At 42.4% G+C, this 16,053-nt stretch overlaps 2 protein-coding genes across 2 annotated transcripts; both read left to right on the forward strand.

Annotated features, from left to right (window-relative positions):
• The first annotated feature begins 6,209 nt into the window (after positions 1 to 6,209).
• On the forward strand, positions 6,210 to 8,080 carry LOC110685734. The gene is made up of 3 exons (XM_021862257.1): positions 6,210 to 7,071; positions 7,200 to 7,608; positions 7,705 to 8,080. Exons 1-3 carry the CDS (start codon positions 6,210 to 6,212, stop codon positions 8,078 to 8,080), a joined length of 1,647 nt encoding a protein of 548 aa, XP_021717949.1.
• A 67-nt stretch (positions 8,081 to 8,147) lies between these two features.
• Positions 8,148 to 11,960, forward strand: LOC110685744. Its single transcript, XM_021862266.1, has 3 exons — positions 8,148 to 9,092; positions 9,299 to 10,327; positions 10,386 to 11,960. The coding sequence occupies exons 1-3, from the start codon at positions 8,148 to 8,150 to the stop codon at positions 11,958 to 11,960; spliced, it is 3,549 nt and encodes a 1,182-aa protein (XP_021717958.1).
• Positions 11,961 to 16,053: the final 4,093 nt, after the last annotated feature.

The raw sequence follows: 16,053 nt of genomic DNA on the forward strand, positions 1-16,053 counted from the left end.
GAAAGGTTAAGTAATTCGTTGTATGTCTTAAATAAAATTCTTAAACGTTATCACAGTGGCGGTAATGCTTTAGTAATTTCCAATGGTATTTGATTAACCTGTAAAGAGAATTTCTAGGTTGTTATATCATATGCCTGTTTTTCTTTAAGTATAAATCACGAAATGCAAATGCTATAGAATGTGTGAATATTTCAAAAACCGAATAAATACACACCCTTTCATGAAGCTTGTTTTAACCAATAAAACATAAAAAATTTGGTAGCATATTATATCTTTAATAACATACTAGTCTGATTTATAAATATTTAATATTTGAATACCACTCATTGAAGTTATCCTATCAAGATCCAATATTATATTTTTTATTTTGTAGATAATAAGTAGCAACAGATGGCCGAACTTTTTTAGTTTGACCCCATGAATATAAAGGGAGAAGAACAAAAAAAAATGAGCAAGTAATATAAAGATAAAAATATTAACTCCAATGTCGTTTCTTTCATTTTCTACTCCCTCTGTTTCGTAATAATAGCAACACTTTGACTTTTGCACTATTCATATGCTTACTTTAACTATATTTTTTGCCAGTATAAAAAAATCATATGTTTCCATATAAAATATTTTTAGATTAGTCTTTAAATATATTTTCATTATAATAACCTTTCATATATTCTTAATAATATATAATTACAAAAATTATTAATGGTCAAAGATGTGCATTGACATGTGTGCCGCTCAAAGTGTTGCAATGATTATAAATCGGAGGGAGTACCACAATTGCCCCAACTTACATTTTACAATAAACTACATAAAACTATGTGCCATCTTTACACAAACAGAGGGAGTTGTAGCAGTCATTCGGAGCGCACCTACTTAAACATGGTGTGAATATACTTGGCAATCATAGGAAGTCGGAATTGACATTGTTTCGGGGTTTTTGGAGTCCCTCGGGAGAGTTACAGTTCCAAGAATGCGCGTCGACCGTCTGTACTGCAAAACCACGGAAATTAAACTCCGGTTGGGTGGAGTTCCGCCTCCGACGATCAAGTTAGAACACGTACGGATGTATAAAAGTGCGGAATGTAAAGGTTTTTCTCTCGGATTCCGAGAGAATTCTGCAATTAATATTGCTCGGGTTTTGTGTGTATATTTATGAATATGTAATAAATGAGGTTTTTCCTCTATTTATAGTGTTCGGGGATCAGTTCCTCTTTCATGAGTTGGAGTGCCACGTGTCATCAGAGGATTGGCTCCTCCAAAACCTCTCTGAGGCTGACACGTGTCAACATGCTATTAGGCCACTTGGATAGGGTATTTTTACCCTAAACATTTGCCCCTCACAGGTGTGACGTGGCTTGCCACGTGGCACCTGTGACAGGCGTCATGATCTGAGAAGGTGACGATTCGTCTCCTTTTTTTTTGTTTTTTTAATCTCGAATTTGGAAGGTGACGGTTCGCCTTCTAGGGTTCTCTATAAGTAGAGACCCCCTCCTCTCATTTTCACACTTTGCAAATTTTTGTTGAGAAATTTTTCAGAGAAAGAGAACTCTGATATCGGCTGCTAGTTCTTGCACAACCGTCTTCCTTTTCCTCACTTAACCGGTCACCGTCTAAGTGCTCTTCATTCAAAACTTATTAAAACCGCCTGAGAGTCTTTTGTCACCCTCCTAGCTTTCAATACACCCACAACCGGTCAACCGTTTGGGGTATCATCAAGCAACACTTTAGAGGAGCGGTTGGGTTGTTCAATTTTCAATTGCTCTTGAAGAGGGTACATCTGGGTTAGCGCCTGGGTATCTAGCAAGCAACACATATATTTCCGGCTGCTGATCCGGATAGCCAACTTTCTCCACTCAAAGCATCTTCAAGGTACCGTCTCTACCCCTTGCAACTTTTTGAGTTTTTTCCAGTTGTATAGCTTGTAAAGAATAATGGACTCACCCAACACACACACGACACGACCTAGGACAGTTGTTAGCCGGTCACCAGATACGGCTGAGTCTAGGACTGGGGATGCCGTTTGGGGGTGTTTGGACCACCCTTACTCTTATGCGAATCCGACCATCTTTGTTCATGTGCAAGACAAAATGGCTTGGACAAAACGAACGGCTGTAGACCCTGAATACCAATCAGATGGCTCAGCCGAAGCGCCGGCTGACATAGAGCATAATGACCCTCTAGGCGCTCCCAACACTCCAAGTGATAACATATTGGAGGAGTCTGAGGAGTTAGGCGGTGATGATACCGTCCAGCAGTCAGAGCTATATTGAGGGGCTATGATTTGGGCGTCTGGCAGTTAACACCTAATTCTTGGCTGAACATATTAGGATTTATTACTGCCTGCGAGATGTAGAACGTGACGCCTAGCTGGGAGGCGTTTGCACATATGCATTACCTTAGCCGTGCCCCAAGCGGCTGGAGGGCGTGGTATACATTAACCACGAACCCAGAATACATGATGACGCTTGAAAAGCCGTCGAAGTGGAGTAATTGGAAGAGAAAATTTTACTTAGTCTCCTCCCCCTCCCTTCGCCCGAACCGGCTGCTTCGTCGTTATAATACCCAGCCGGCCCTCCTAGGGAAAAAGTGCGCCCTTCCCCGCGTGCCGGAGGAGGCCTGGACGCAATAATGGAGGCAAGGCTCTTCCAAAGGACCACCATGCCCTTAGAGGACGGGTCCGAAATAATTGTACCCAAAAACTGGGTACCTCATCCGAACTGGTTAAAGGACGAGGCGTTCCTTTCCACTTGTGGCCTGAGCACAATGTTTAGCAGACATATGTTGGCTGATAACCGACACTTTTTGCCGTCTGTATCATTCTGTAATGGCATTTGACTTTTTGATTCTTTTTGTAGAGAAAGGACTAGAGATGGTGCCTCTTGAGAAGACGCCTGCTAAATCTGCTGCTCAGATCCGGAAGGATCAGTTGGAAAAGAAAAGGGCCCAACTGGCGGCCAAGACGATGGGGTAAGCTCAGGCTAAGCTCTTTTTTACCGTCTGTATACTTTAGTTGTCAATACAGCTACTAACCGGTTGTGTTCTGTCTCAGGCGGGGAGTAAGAATGTTCCTCGCTCTATCTCGAAAATGTTAAAAAGGACGGTTGAGGTGCCTCCTCAACGTCCTTCCAAGACAAGGAGGGTTACGGCTGCCCCTACCTCGTCCGGGAGACCGCCTGTAGCTGACAGGCCGACTTTTGCGGGCAAAAGCCTGAAAGATCTTGGTCTCAATACTGAGACGGTCGACCTAGAGGTTAGGGAGGCGGAGACTCCTTCAAGCCGGCCGCAAGCTGCAGCGACCGGTTTCAATGCGGCAGGGGGTGGGTTGACCCCTCAGCCTGAAAACGAAGGTATGGCTTTCACCTTTGATTCGACCTGGCCGCTGGGCCTATGCGAGTCAAGTCCCAAGCTACCCAATCCGGGGATTCTTCAGGCAGCCGGCAGAATGTAGGTGCCGCCTATGCTCAGTACTTAATAAATAAATTTGTTGATGCAGATGCCTCTTCTCGTTGGCCTGACCTCCAGCAATACGCAAGGAGGATGCTGAGGACCATCACACGGTCCGAGAAGGAGGCGGTGCCGGGCGTGCACCAGGTCAACATTGACCGCATCAACTCGCTGCTTGCTGAGGTAACTAGCCGGTTAAGGTGCTTTTGCCGGTTGTACCATAATTGAGAGGCTAAACCTTTTCCGGCTGGTTTTGCAGGTGATGCCAAGGGTATACGACATAAAGGTCCCCTTGAGGAAGAAGCAGGAGGAGGTAAGAGATGCCAATATAGGCGGGCAGCCAATCTCATAGATGTTACCCAATACAACACTTTAATGTATGAGATTAAAACTAAAAGCCGGGAGATGAAACAGGAGGAGCTTATCAAGGATCTCAATGCGGTTACGGAGACGGCCAACAAAAAGGCGGCTGACTTTGAGCTTCAAGTGAACAACCTCCAAGCTGATGTCAAAGCATTGGGGGAGGCCGATAAGGAGAACGCCCAGCTGCGGGCAGACGTCTCTCGGTTGAAGAATAAGCTGGCCCAGACGCAGGCGGATCACAAACCTAAGCTGGAGGCTAAGTAGGACCAGCTGGTTGCTGAAAATGAGCAAGACTGCGAGGCTCGCATGAAAATGGCCTGGTCCCTCATCCACTCAGACACCGAAGGGGAGTTCTTAAAGCTAAGGTACAAGTATGCCACCGAGGTGTACGATGCTCAAGCTCTCGGCCTGGAGAAGTCGGCTCCCTTCGTAGAATGGGCTAGCATTGCAGAGGAGGTGAAAGGAATGGTGTCCTTCTAACAAGTGTATTATTCTGATAGAGGGTTAAGAATTATCAGGAAGCTAATTCTTCAGTGAGATCAAGTGATCAGAATGCCTAGGTGGAGGCCGCTTCCGATCTGTAATATTAGTGAACAATTAATATTACAACTTTGTCTTGACTGAACCCTTCGGGTCAAACCCAAACGAACTGCCGATCCAAACCTTCGAATCAATCCGAAGGATTTGATGGGTCACTAGAGTATTAAGAACACAGACGTCGGATATCAACAAGCAACAAGTTCGAGCGTAGTCGTAGCATCACAATGGCCTAGCCATGTGGACGCTAGGCTAGCTCGAGCTAGCATGCACTTTGCATGGCTAGGCGCAAGCCTAGACGCACCTTCTGTGCTAGCCGCACATGGCAGCACCATCGCTAGAATTAGGTGCTTGCGTGTGTGCGTGCCTCGCATGGCAGCACCATCGCAGCACCATGCGTGCTTGCGTGTGTGTGCGTGCCTCGCATGGTAGCAGCATGCGTGCTGGCTTGTGTGCGTGCCTTCGCATGGCAGCACCAAGCAGTAGAAGCACGCTGTGCTTGCTGTGCGTGTGTGCGTGTGAGTGCATGCCTTCGCATAGCTGCGTGCGCTTGCGTGCGTGCCTTCGCATGGCAGAACCAAGCACAGTGAGCTAGGAGCAGCGCCAGGCGGCAAGCAGCAAGCAGCGAAGCCTCGCCCAGCGCTCAGCACCCAGCAGCATACGTGGCTCGCTAGCAGCACGCATGTGCTAGGCGTGCTGGCTGTGCTAGCTGTGCTGGGCTGGCAGTGCATGCTGGCCAGCAAGGCTGGCAGCCAGCTCACCCCTTTGCTTGATGTCAGTTTGAGGAGAGTGGGGACCAAGGTTAGAGCCATGCCTTGGGGAGCAAGGCAATGGTCCCCCCATGGTTATGGTCCTCACCTAACCTCTCCTCTCCTCATGCCACTTGTTGATTTGTAATTGCATTGTTTTATAATTTATTTTGGAATTAAATAAATTAGTGAAAAATGCAACTGTCCCACATTGATCATGAATGGGAAGAACAAGTTGCATTTCCCTATAAATTAAATACCCCATGATTGGGCATTTGGGAAACAACTTGAGTGGAACTCAAAAAGGCATCTCTTATTATTGAGAAAACCTTTAAGTTCGTAAAACTCTAGTTTTATACTTGGTCAAGTCTCGACTAACCCTCGAGGCGAAGATCGTTCGGGTGGGGTCGTGGGTACGAGCAGTTGGAGGCCGTCACGCTTGTGAGGCTTTAAGCTTCGAAGTAAGAGCTTGGTTTACGAGCGAAGAAGGCTTCAAGGGTATTACTTCTTTATCCCTTTTCTTAATTATTGTTTAATTATGTTTATGCATGCTTTATTGCTTTAATTATTGAGGCGGGTCTTGGGCAGGTTTCTCTTCCGCGTAGCGTTGGACGCTACAAAACCCAACAGTGGTATCAGAGTCGCGCTCTTTTTAATTATTGCAATTTGTAATTAATTAAGGTGATTTAAAATGGATTTAAATTTCTGGTTTTGCTTTCCTAATTGGATTAGAAGCTCGTTCTAATTATTTTTAAAACTCGTATTTTTCTTATTTTGGCTGTCGAACCCAGATTTCGACTCAAAAATAGTGATTTTTGGGTGGAATCGATGTTCTAAATCGTTTTTTTTGTTCTTTTAGGGTTGTTCAGAAGCCAAAATCCAGCCTGAAATATGTTTTTTGAGGGGTTTTTCGTTTTTGACAAAAAATTTTAAATCTTTATGCCTTGATTAATTTATGCATGTTAAGGGTAGATTAAATGTATGGTTACATCCCTAATCTACTGCAATTATAAACCCTTTTAAGCAATCTTCACATAAAAAAATCTTTGACCACCACCAAATTTAAAAAAACTTGTTTTCTTAAAGATTCTCTCCATGGAAACCCTCAAAAACTCGAATATGAACAACAAATCTGCAGAAGAACATGATCAAATCATTCGCTCAAACAAGAAACCTAAAAGGAAGATTAATCATTTAATCTTCCATAGTCAAACAGATGAAGAAATGCATGATGCTCAAGGAAAAGAGGATGACAGCATTACGGAGGTTCACAAAGAAGGTCTGGTAGCCAGGAATGTCCCTGAGTCGCATTCTTTCAGGGAAATACTTCAAGGCACTATTCGAGATGCTTCTCGAATCAATACTGAGACAGAGGAAATTGATATTGATATAGAGGATGTTTCTGATGATGAAGCAATTCCAGAGGACATCCTTAAGGATGAACGTTGTCCTGTGATTCAATTGACCAAGGAAGAGAAGGCGAGACTCAAGCAACCATGGATGAATTCTTTAATCATCAAACTCTTCAGTGGCAGGATCGACTATATGGGATTGATGAGAAGACACAAGAAAAAATGGAACATCAAAGGGGAACTAGCTCTCACTGACATAGGCTGTAATTATTATATTGCCAGATTCTCCAATCAGGTTGATTATAATTATGTGCTCACTCAAGGACCATGGATGCTTGATGACAACTACCTCACAATTAGAAAATGGGTGCCCAATTTTTTGCCAGATGAATCTCCTATTAAAGTGCTCACAGCCTCGGTTCGCATACCCAATTTACCAGTGGAGTACTTTGATATCAATTTTCTCAACAAAGTCGGGTCTAAGATTGGCAAGGTATTGCGTGTTGATAAAACCACTACACAAGCAGAACGTGGGCAATTTACTAGACTCAGTGTGGAGATTGATTTATCTAAACCGTTATTGTCAAAATTCTGGTTGAAAGGTAGAATTTGGAGGATTCAGTATGAAGGTATCAAAATGGTCTACTTCAAATGTGGTAAAATGGGGCATGTTGCAAATGAATGTGAGACACAAGCTGCTATGCTAAGGCTCAACTCCAGGGAATGTTCATTCATGACAACCCCCTGCATGAACAAGTACAAAAGCCAGAGGAGAAGGAAGACTTCGAGTCATGGATGTTGGTTAAAAAACCGACCCGAAAAAAACCCGGTAAAAGTGCTAATGGACCAGATGAGGCTGCTAACGTCTTGCCTGGTGGTTCAGCAGGCCAGGATAAGGGTGGTGCTGGTGGAGAACAACCGCGAGTTGAAATAGGAAATATACTCCGGAAGACTGATGTTGGCAAAAATCACGGGAATGGCTCAAGATTCTTTGCACTTGAGATAGAAACTATTGCGCTTGATAAGGAACAGAATATGGAAGTGGAAGATATGGTTGACTCCCCAAAAGATAGAGAGGGTACTATTTTTTCATCTATTAACCTGGGTGAAAATTCTCAACAGAACAAATCCAAGGATAAATTCGTTCATAAAGATAAGGCAGGAAAGTCCAAAGCTAGCTAGCAAAAACCGAAGCCAAAAGATTCTGTTTTCAATTTTTATCATGCTGAAAAAAGAAATATATCTTTATCTGACTCTTCTAGAGCACTCAAGGAAAAGGAAATTAATTTCACTACGCCTGTTATTATATCTAATAGTAACACGAGCCAAGGCAAAGAAAATTTGGGGCCCTATTTCGAAGCTAATCACCACGCCACTTCACAAGCTAACCAAGGACCTGAGAAGCCAGAACAAGTCATCCTTACGCAAGATACCTCTGTTAATCATGTTTCCAACTCCACACCTGATCATTCTGAGCATCCCCCCGGAGAAAACCCTATTTGTGGGACATCCTATGGAACACCCGTATTTGATGATCTCAACACCAATGACGCACATGTTGGAGTTGAGCCTGGATTCATTCCTACCACCAATCTCGAAGCCGAAGGAATTGGTGGCTACAATAAAAATTCCAAGTGAATTGCAGCGCCTGCTAAGACTCATTAGCCAAGCTTATATGTCAAGTCTTCCCTCAATACCTTTATCTATGGAAGAAAGCCTACCAGTGTTAGCTCCGAATTCACTACCAATCTCGTGTATGGTGTGGAATGTACAGGGTGCAGGAAGTTCGAATTTTATCAGGTCTTTGAAAGACCTTATTCATGCTCATAAACCGAATGTATTGGTTCTGGTTGAAACACATATGGGTGGGGATCAGGCAGTTAAAATTGCTAACACCATTAAGTACGATGGACATGAAAGAGTGGATGCTATGGGTTTCAGTGGTGGGATTTGGGTGTTATGGAAAACTGATTTGGTTACAGTGAACCCCATTCTTAAACACTATCAACATATCACCATGGAAATCAGTAGAGTTGGGGATAGACCGTGGTATTTTTCGGCAGTCTATGCCAACCCAGACCCTACGAAAAGAAAGGAGTTGTGGAAAGAATTGCAGGAGTTTGCTAGGCAAAATAATGAGCCATGGTTGGTTGCAGGGGACTTCAATGACACTAGATTTCCCTCGGAAAGAAACACTTTTTGTAGAGAAACGGATAGAAGATCAAGTTTGTTTAACAGTTGGGTGGAAGAGATGGAACTTGTAGAGGTGGAGTTCTCAGGAGCTTTTCACACTTGGGCACGTGGTCGCTCCTTAGAAACAAGGAAAAGTGCTAGGCTTGATCGAGCCCTATGTAATGAACAATGGGCAACCAGATTTGATAACGCGGCCATGAAGCATCTACCAGCCATACACTCTGATCACTGCCCAATTCTTATATCCCCCAATGGCTTTGTTCCTTTGCAAACACTGCATAGGCCATTTCGCTTTCAAGCAACGTGGATGACTCATGAAAATTTTAAGGAATTTGTTGCTCAAAAGTGGGATAATAACAGCCCCTTAGTTCCAGCCCTCTCAAAACTCTCAAAGGACTTGCAAGATTGGAATCGTGATACTTTTGGGAACATCTTTAAACAAAAAAGAGCCCTCATGGCACGTATAGGAGGCATCCAAAAACGCCTCTCAGAGGGTTGATCAAGCTGGAGTATAAACTTCGTCGTGAGCTTGATGAAATTCTATCTAGAGAAGAGACCTTATGATACCAAAAGTCTCGTATTGACTGGCTAAAGAATGGAGATAAAAACACGACTTTTTTCCACCTTAGTACCATAATGCGTAGATGGAAAAATTGTATTTAGGCCATAAAAGGGAATGATGGGGAGTGGATACAAGACAAGGAACGAATCAAAGAGAATATAGTAGGTTATTTTTCACATCTTTTCACAGAAGAAGGAGAGCCTACTCGCTTTGATGTCTCACAGGATGTGTTTCCGGAACTCCCATTAGAACAATGGAGACTGCTCACTCGACCTTATACTCACGCTGAAATAGATGCGGTAATAAAAGATATGGCTGCTCTCAAAGCACCGGGCCCTGATGGTTATCAAGCACTTTTCTATCAGAAGAATTGGGATTTAGTAGCAAGCTCTGTGTATAGATCCATCATTCCTGTCCTTGAAGGAAAGGGTATGCCTGCAAACTTTAATGACACTTTCATTGCCTTAATTCCGAAATTCGAAAAACCTGAACTAGCATCTCAGTTCAGGCCTATAGGGCTATGCAATGTCGCATACAAAATGGTCACGAAGGTCTTAGTCAATCGAATTAAGACAATCCTGCCTACTTTGATCTCTAATACTCAATTAAGTTTTGTCCCGGGTAGGCAAATAACAGACAACATAGTAATCATGCAAGAAGTCTTGCATACCATGAGACGTAAGCAAGGGAAGAAAGGGTATATGGAAATCAAAATAGACTTTGAGAAAGCCTATGATAGGCTTCGATGGTCTTTCATTCGTGATACTCTCGTGCAAATGAACCTACCAATTACTATGATTGAGGTAATAATGGAGTGCATCACCACAACATCTCTTCAAGTACTTTGGAACGGTGAGCCCTCAAGTAGCTTTAAACCAAGTCGAGGGGTTCGCCAAGGAGATCCCCTATCCCCATATATCTTTGTGATGTGTATGGAGAGGCTGTACCAAACCATAGAAGCGACTATTGTGAATGGATACTGGAAGCCAATCAGAGCAAGCAGGGAGGGCCCCTTACTTTCAAATTTATTCTTTGCTGATGACATAGTGCTCTTTGCGGAAGCCACAATAGATCAAGCGAGTTTAATCCAAGCTTGTTTGGAACGTTTCTGTCAAGCTTCTGGTCAGAAGGTGAGCCTGCCGAAATCTCGAGTTTTTTTTCTCAAACAATGTTGAGAATGAGATACAGCAAGATATTGCCACTACACTGGGAATGGAAGCTACGAAGGATCTTGGCTTATACTTAGGCATGCCTACTCTCACAAGAAGGGTGACTAAGGATACGTACAGTCATTTATGTGAGAAAATTGATAGGCGTTTAGCAGGTTGGAAATCCAAATACTTGTCTTTGGCTGGTCGTATTACCTTGGCCAAATCTACTTTATCCACCATGTCTTTCTACTCTATGCAAACTGCCAAGGTGCCTCGTACAATAACTGAGAACATAGATAGGAAATTAAGAAGATTCATCTGGGGTGGCAACGAAGACAAGAACAAAGTTCATATTCTTGCGTGGGATACTCTCCAAAAACCGAAGGATCAAGGAGGCATTGGCATCTCCTCTGCCAAACAGGCTAATGCAGCATTTCTCACCAAGCTAGGTTGGAGAGTGCTCACTAAACCTAACTTGTTGTGGTCACGAGTATTGCGTGCCAAATATTGCAAAGGGAGATGTGATGTTGACATGTTTGAGTCAAAGAAGGATATGTCAAATGTATGGTGTGGGATTACTGCCAATGCTAAACTCCTAGGAGAAGGTACGCAAATTGCAGTGGGTAATGGTCATAATACCGTTTTTTGGGATCACAAATGGGTAGGAGATACACCATTAAGCAATATGGCTACACAGCCAATTCTTCAGGAGTTGGAGGGAGCAACAGTGGCTGAGATGTGGGAAGAGAATAGTGGCTGGAGGTGGAACATCTTTGCGCCCTTTCTCCCACAAGACATCCTTAAGCTAATTCAAAACCATGAGCTCAGAGTTGATCCAAGTATAGGTGACCTGGTTTATTGGAAAGGAGACTCAAAGGGTAGGTTCACAATTAAATCTGCTCTTAGAATTATGAGACAAGAGAGTGACGCCCTTGATGAAAGTTGTTGGGACTTAATCTGGACATCGCCTATTCAACAGAGAGTACGAGCCTTCCTATGGCTTGCATGCCACAATCGTGTGCTTTGTAACCAAAATATGTTCAGGCGCAATCTCACTGCATCCCCATCTTGTTACATTTGTGGTGGCCAAATGGAGTCCACTCTTTATACCCTTCGTGATTGTCCTGCAGCTAAGGTGGTGTGGCGTAAGCTAATACAACCTATGTACTTTGACCAATTCTTTCAAGGGTCTATTAAGGGTTGGCTGGAAGTAAACCCGGCTTGCTCAGAGGATCACATGGCAGAAGACTGGCTTACTATTTTTGGCATTGCCATATGGTGGATATGGCGTTGGAGGAATTGCCATGTCTATAACAGAAAGGATGAGTTACCTATGGACATTGGAGCTTTCCTTCGCATAAGGGTGGAAGAAATAAAACAAAGTCTCACACATGATGTTTTGAGCCCACACCAAGCAAGTCATCAGGTGACAGCAAACATCTCTTGGCATCCCCCTGCCTTGGATGAATATGTACTTAACTGTGATGGTGCAGCCAAAGGATGTCGTGGCCTAGCAGGTGGAGGTGGTGTAATTCGTAACCTGAGGGTCGGTTTGTCTCGGGTTTCACAGCAAATTTTGGTAGATGTACATCAATGCGAGCTGAGATCCTAGCACTTGTTAAAGGTCTACTACTTGCGCAGAGCTTACAAATAAAAAAACTGGAAGTGCAGTTAGACAACTTGGCTTGCGTTCAAATCTTGCAGAAGGGTGAGGCCAGTGGGGTGGGGAGAACATACAGAAGATCAAGGAATGCTTGAACATGCTTCGAAATGATAATTGGGTAGTAAAGGTGGCTCACATCTATAGAGAAGGGAATAGGGTGGCGGATTGGTTGGCCAATCGTGGAGTTTTGTAAGACTCCAACTTTTGTATTGTTAATTTAATTCCTTTAGAATTAGGGAGAATCTTAGATGAGGATGCAAGAGGAGTAGCTAGGCCTCGCCTAGTTAAGCCATAGCCCTGCAACCTTAGATGAGGCTCTATTAGTTTTTTCTTTCTTTCTTTCTTTCCGTCCTGCTTTGTTTTTTTTTCCTTTTTTACTTGGATTTACTCCTCCCTTGGAACAAAAAAAATAAACCCTTTAAAGCATGGTTATGAAGTCATAATATGTGCTTAAGTTGGTATGTTCAATTTCTCACATAAACTTGTTATTTCACAATCATGCAAATAAATTGCATTAAAGTGTGAATGTTTACTGTGAATGTGAAATTTTTAAAGTTCCTTTTATATTAAAGATCCAATTTTTAAGTGTTTAAATGGTTGGAACTTTGATTCTACATTCCATGGTTGAACTAATTTAGGATTTAATCATTATTGTGTTGATTAAAGTCCTTAAAGTTCAAGTACTTGTGATTAAATCTTGATTAATCTTTATATTGGAAGATGTAATTTTGTTATTTTACACAAGCTAAAAGTTGGAAATTTTTCATTGGATGATTAGTTTTATTTTCCAACTCCCTACTTTGTCAAAATCATTATTAATTTGCATATTAGTCAAATTAATTTTGGGTGTAGCCCGTCAATTTTAAAGCATCAAGAAAGACCTAAATTATTTCAAAAGGGTAATTTTGGATGATTTAGGCTTGTGCACCATTAAAATTGAATTTAATAAAGTTGGACTTATTTTAATTTTATTTTTCCCTAAATTGATTCTAAAATAAATTTAGAATTAATTTTATGTCACACGTAAATCGGGATTAAATTCCCGAGAATCGGCACGCAAATCGAGGCAAAAACACTCAAGCGTCACCAAGGCTAGCCGAGCTGCCTAGCAGTCCATATGTGGCTTCCTATGGTGCGCACAGGGGCTGTGCCTTGAAATGGCGCTGCTGTGTGGCGAGGAAGTGCTGGTGCGCTGATGCTTGTGCGTGGCCTAGGCCGCTGGATGCTTGGGGATGATGCTGGGCAGCATGGTAGCAAGCCCCAGCCAGCCCACCACTCGCTGGCAGGCGCCAGCATGTGAGCCAGCATGCGCAGCATGCGTAGCAAGCTGCTGGTGCTAGCCAGCGTAGCGTGCTATGCTGGGCGCAGTATGCTAGCACCAAGCATCACGCACATCCCATGGGCTGCCTAGCAGCCATGGTGCGCAACCCACATGGATTGAGTGGGACGTTTTTTGCTTAAGTTTTGGGATATCGTCTTTTGCAAAATTTTGCCGTTTTAATTTAATTTAATTAAAAATTTTAACGAGGTTAGACCTCGATTTTTCCGGCTCTTGCAAAATTTTAATTTTGACAAAATTTGGGTTAACCGACTTAATTAATTAGATTAATTAAGTTGGATGCGGAATTTAGTGGGAGCTTATGAATTTTTCGTGAACAAACTGCGCCTTAATAAACATAATATGTTAAACAACTTTGACTAGTTTTAATTAGGCGTGTTAATCGGATTAACCACCTAAGTTAGTTACTAGTTTTTGCGTGTTGTGCAATTTTACTTGTTTTTGTCGTAAAATGCATGGGCCATTCACATATAGTGAATGGATGAATGAAAGCTTGTTGCACAGGTTTCGTGAAAATGGCAACTAGTGGGGCCCGATTAGGATAGAAAATACGGACTGTGATCCGTTATGTATTTTGTAAATCTAAATACGGTCTACGTACCGTTGAGTATTTTTGTACCTTAATGTTTAGATTAATCCTAGTCGTAGTAGCTAGTAATTTTATTTTGGCGAAGATGTCTCGAGACGGTGTTTCCATGAAGACGAGCCAAGATGAAGACCCTTGAAGATTTGAAGATTTCCAGGGGTCATGCTAGTTGCCAAATGCATCTATTTTAATGCTTTATATATATATTATTGTGCTTATATATATATTTGAATGTTAGATGCATGTCTAGGATTTCAAATGTTGCGATGATTAGTTAAGTTCACTTAAATCAACCAGCATAGAAACCCTAGGTCCCTTAAAATATTGAGCTAAAATTTGTCGTTCCAAGAACAACACTTACCAAACTAATGCGCGTACGTGATGGGCTACGCCAAAGCGAGGCATCACTACTTCCCTAGAAACGTAAGGTATACTAGGTATACGAGTTTGTCTTGGTTAAGCTCAACGATATTAGTAAGGAGTCCTTAGATGTCGTGGCAAAAGAGATAAAATGTCAAGGAAGCATTAGATGCGACGTTTTATCAAACCGAGAGTAGCTTGGAGCTACTAGCAATTGGATTCCTTACCCTAAAATATTAAGTGTTAAGACAAGCCAAAGCATGCTTAATCACTTTCTGATTTTTGGGATCTTGGAATAATTTTAACCTCGCCAAAAGGGACAATTATTAATGCGTGGATAAAATGCTCAATAAGATTGAAAATTTGCATGCACGCTTTTAAATTTCAAACTTATTGGTTTATGAATGGTTTTTCATTTCAAATTCTTTCAATTGTAGAACCATGTCTGCAAGTAACTCAAACAACCAGTTTTCATTACACTCAATTCTCGACAAGGAGAAGTTGAGTGGGCCAAATTTTCTCGATTGGCAAAGAAATTTGCGTATTGTTCTCATGCAAGAGAAAAAGGAATACGTCCTTGATGAGGAAATGCCCAACACTCCCAATGAGGAGGTCACGCAGGCTTCCCTTAACCGATGGCAAAGTGTCAATCGGGATGTCAAATGCATCATGTTGGCCACTATGTCTCCGAACCTTCAAAAGACTTTCTTTGAAAAGGAGACGGCTTTTGAGATCATTTCTGAGCTTCAGAATATGTTTCAAGAGCAGGCCCGAACCGAAAGGTTCGAAACCCACAAGAAAATCCTTGAGAGCAAGCTCAAGAAAGGAGAGCCGGTAAGCCCGCATGTTGTTAAAATGATTGGATTGTTTGAAAACATGGAAAGGCTCGATGCTGGGTATTCAACTGAGATGGCAATTGACATCATTCTCCACTCGCTGCACAAAGGCTATGATCAGTTCAAAATGAACTATAATATGCACAACATGGAGAAAACTCTCACCGAGCTTCATGGTATGTTGAAGCAAGCCGAGCAAAACCTCAAGGATGAGGGAAAGCATGATATGCTCATGGTGAGAAAGGGCAAGCCATTTAAGCGCTCGGGCAAGAAGAAGGCTTTAAAGGGAAAAAGAAGAATTTTCCGCCTAAGTCAAACACTGCCAAGAGCAGCAAGGACAAGAAGGTAGCCTCTTCCAAATCCGATTCCGAATGTTTCTAATGCAAGAAGAAGGGACATTGGAAACGGGATTGCCTCAAATTTAAGGAAGATAAGAAGAATGGCACCGTTGCTTCTTCATCAGGTATTTTTTTTATAGACTTAAACTTCGCTAGCAAAACATCATGGGTATTAGATACCGGATGTGGCTCACACCTTTGTTCCAATGCTCAGGGACTAAGGATAAATAGGAGGCTAGAGAAGGGAGAGGTCGAGCTTCGAGTCGGCAATGGAGCAAAGATGTTTGTCGTCTCCGTTGGAACTCTCAGTTTGTGTTTGCCCTCTGGGCTTATTTTAGAACTTGACAATTTCTATCATGTTCCTAGAGTTACCAAAAACATTATTTCAATTTCGGCGTTGGACGCCAAGGGATTTGAATTTCGAATTAAGAACAATAGTTGTTCATTTTACTTCGATAATGTTTTATATGGTAAGGCATATTCAGAAAATGGTTTTTATGTGCTTTCTCTTGACAAACAAGTTTATAACATTAATGATACCGCCAAAAGGGCTAAGACCATCGAGTCGAATCAAACCTACTTG

Source organism: Chenopodium quinoa, unplaced genomic scaffold (genome assembly GCF_001683475.1).
Source record: "Chenopodium quinoa cultivar QQ74 unplaced genomic scaffold, ASM168347v1, whole genome shotgun sequence".
Classification (NCBI taxonomy): domain Eukaryota; kingdom Viridiplantae; phylum Streptophyta; class Magnoliopsida; order Caryophyllales; family Amaranthaceae; genus Chenopodium; species Chenopodium quinoa.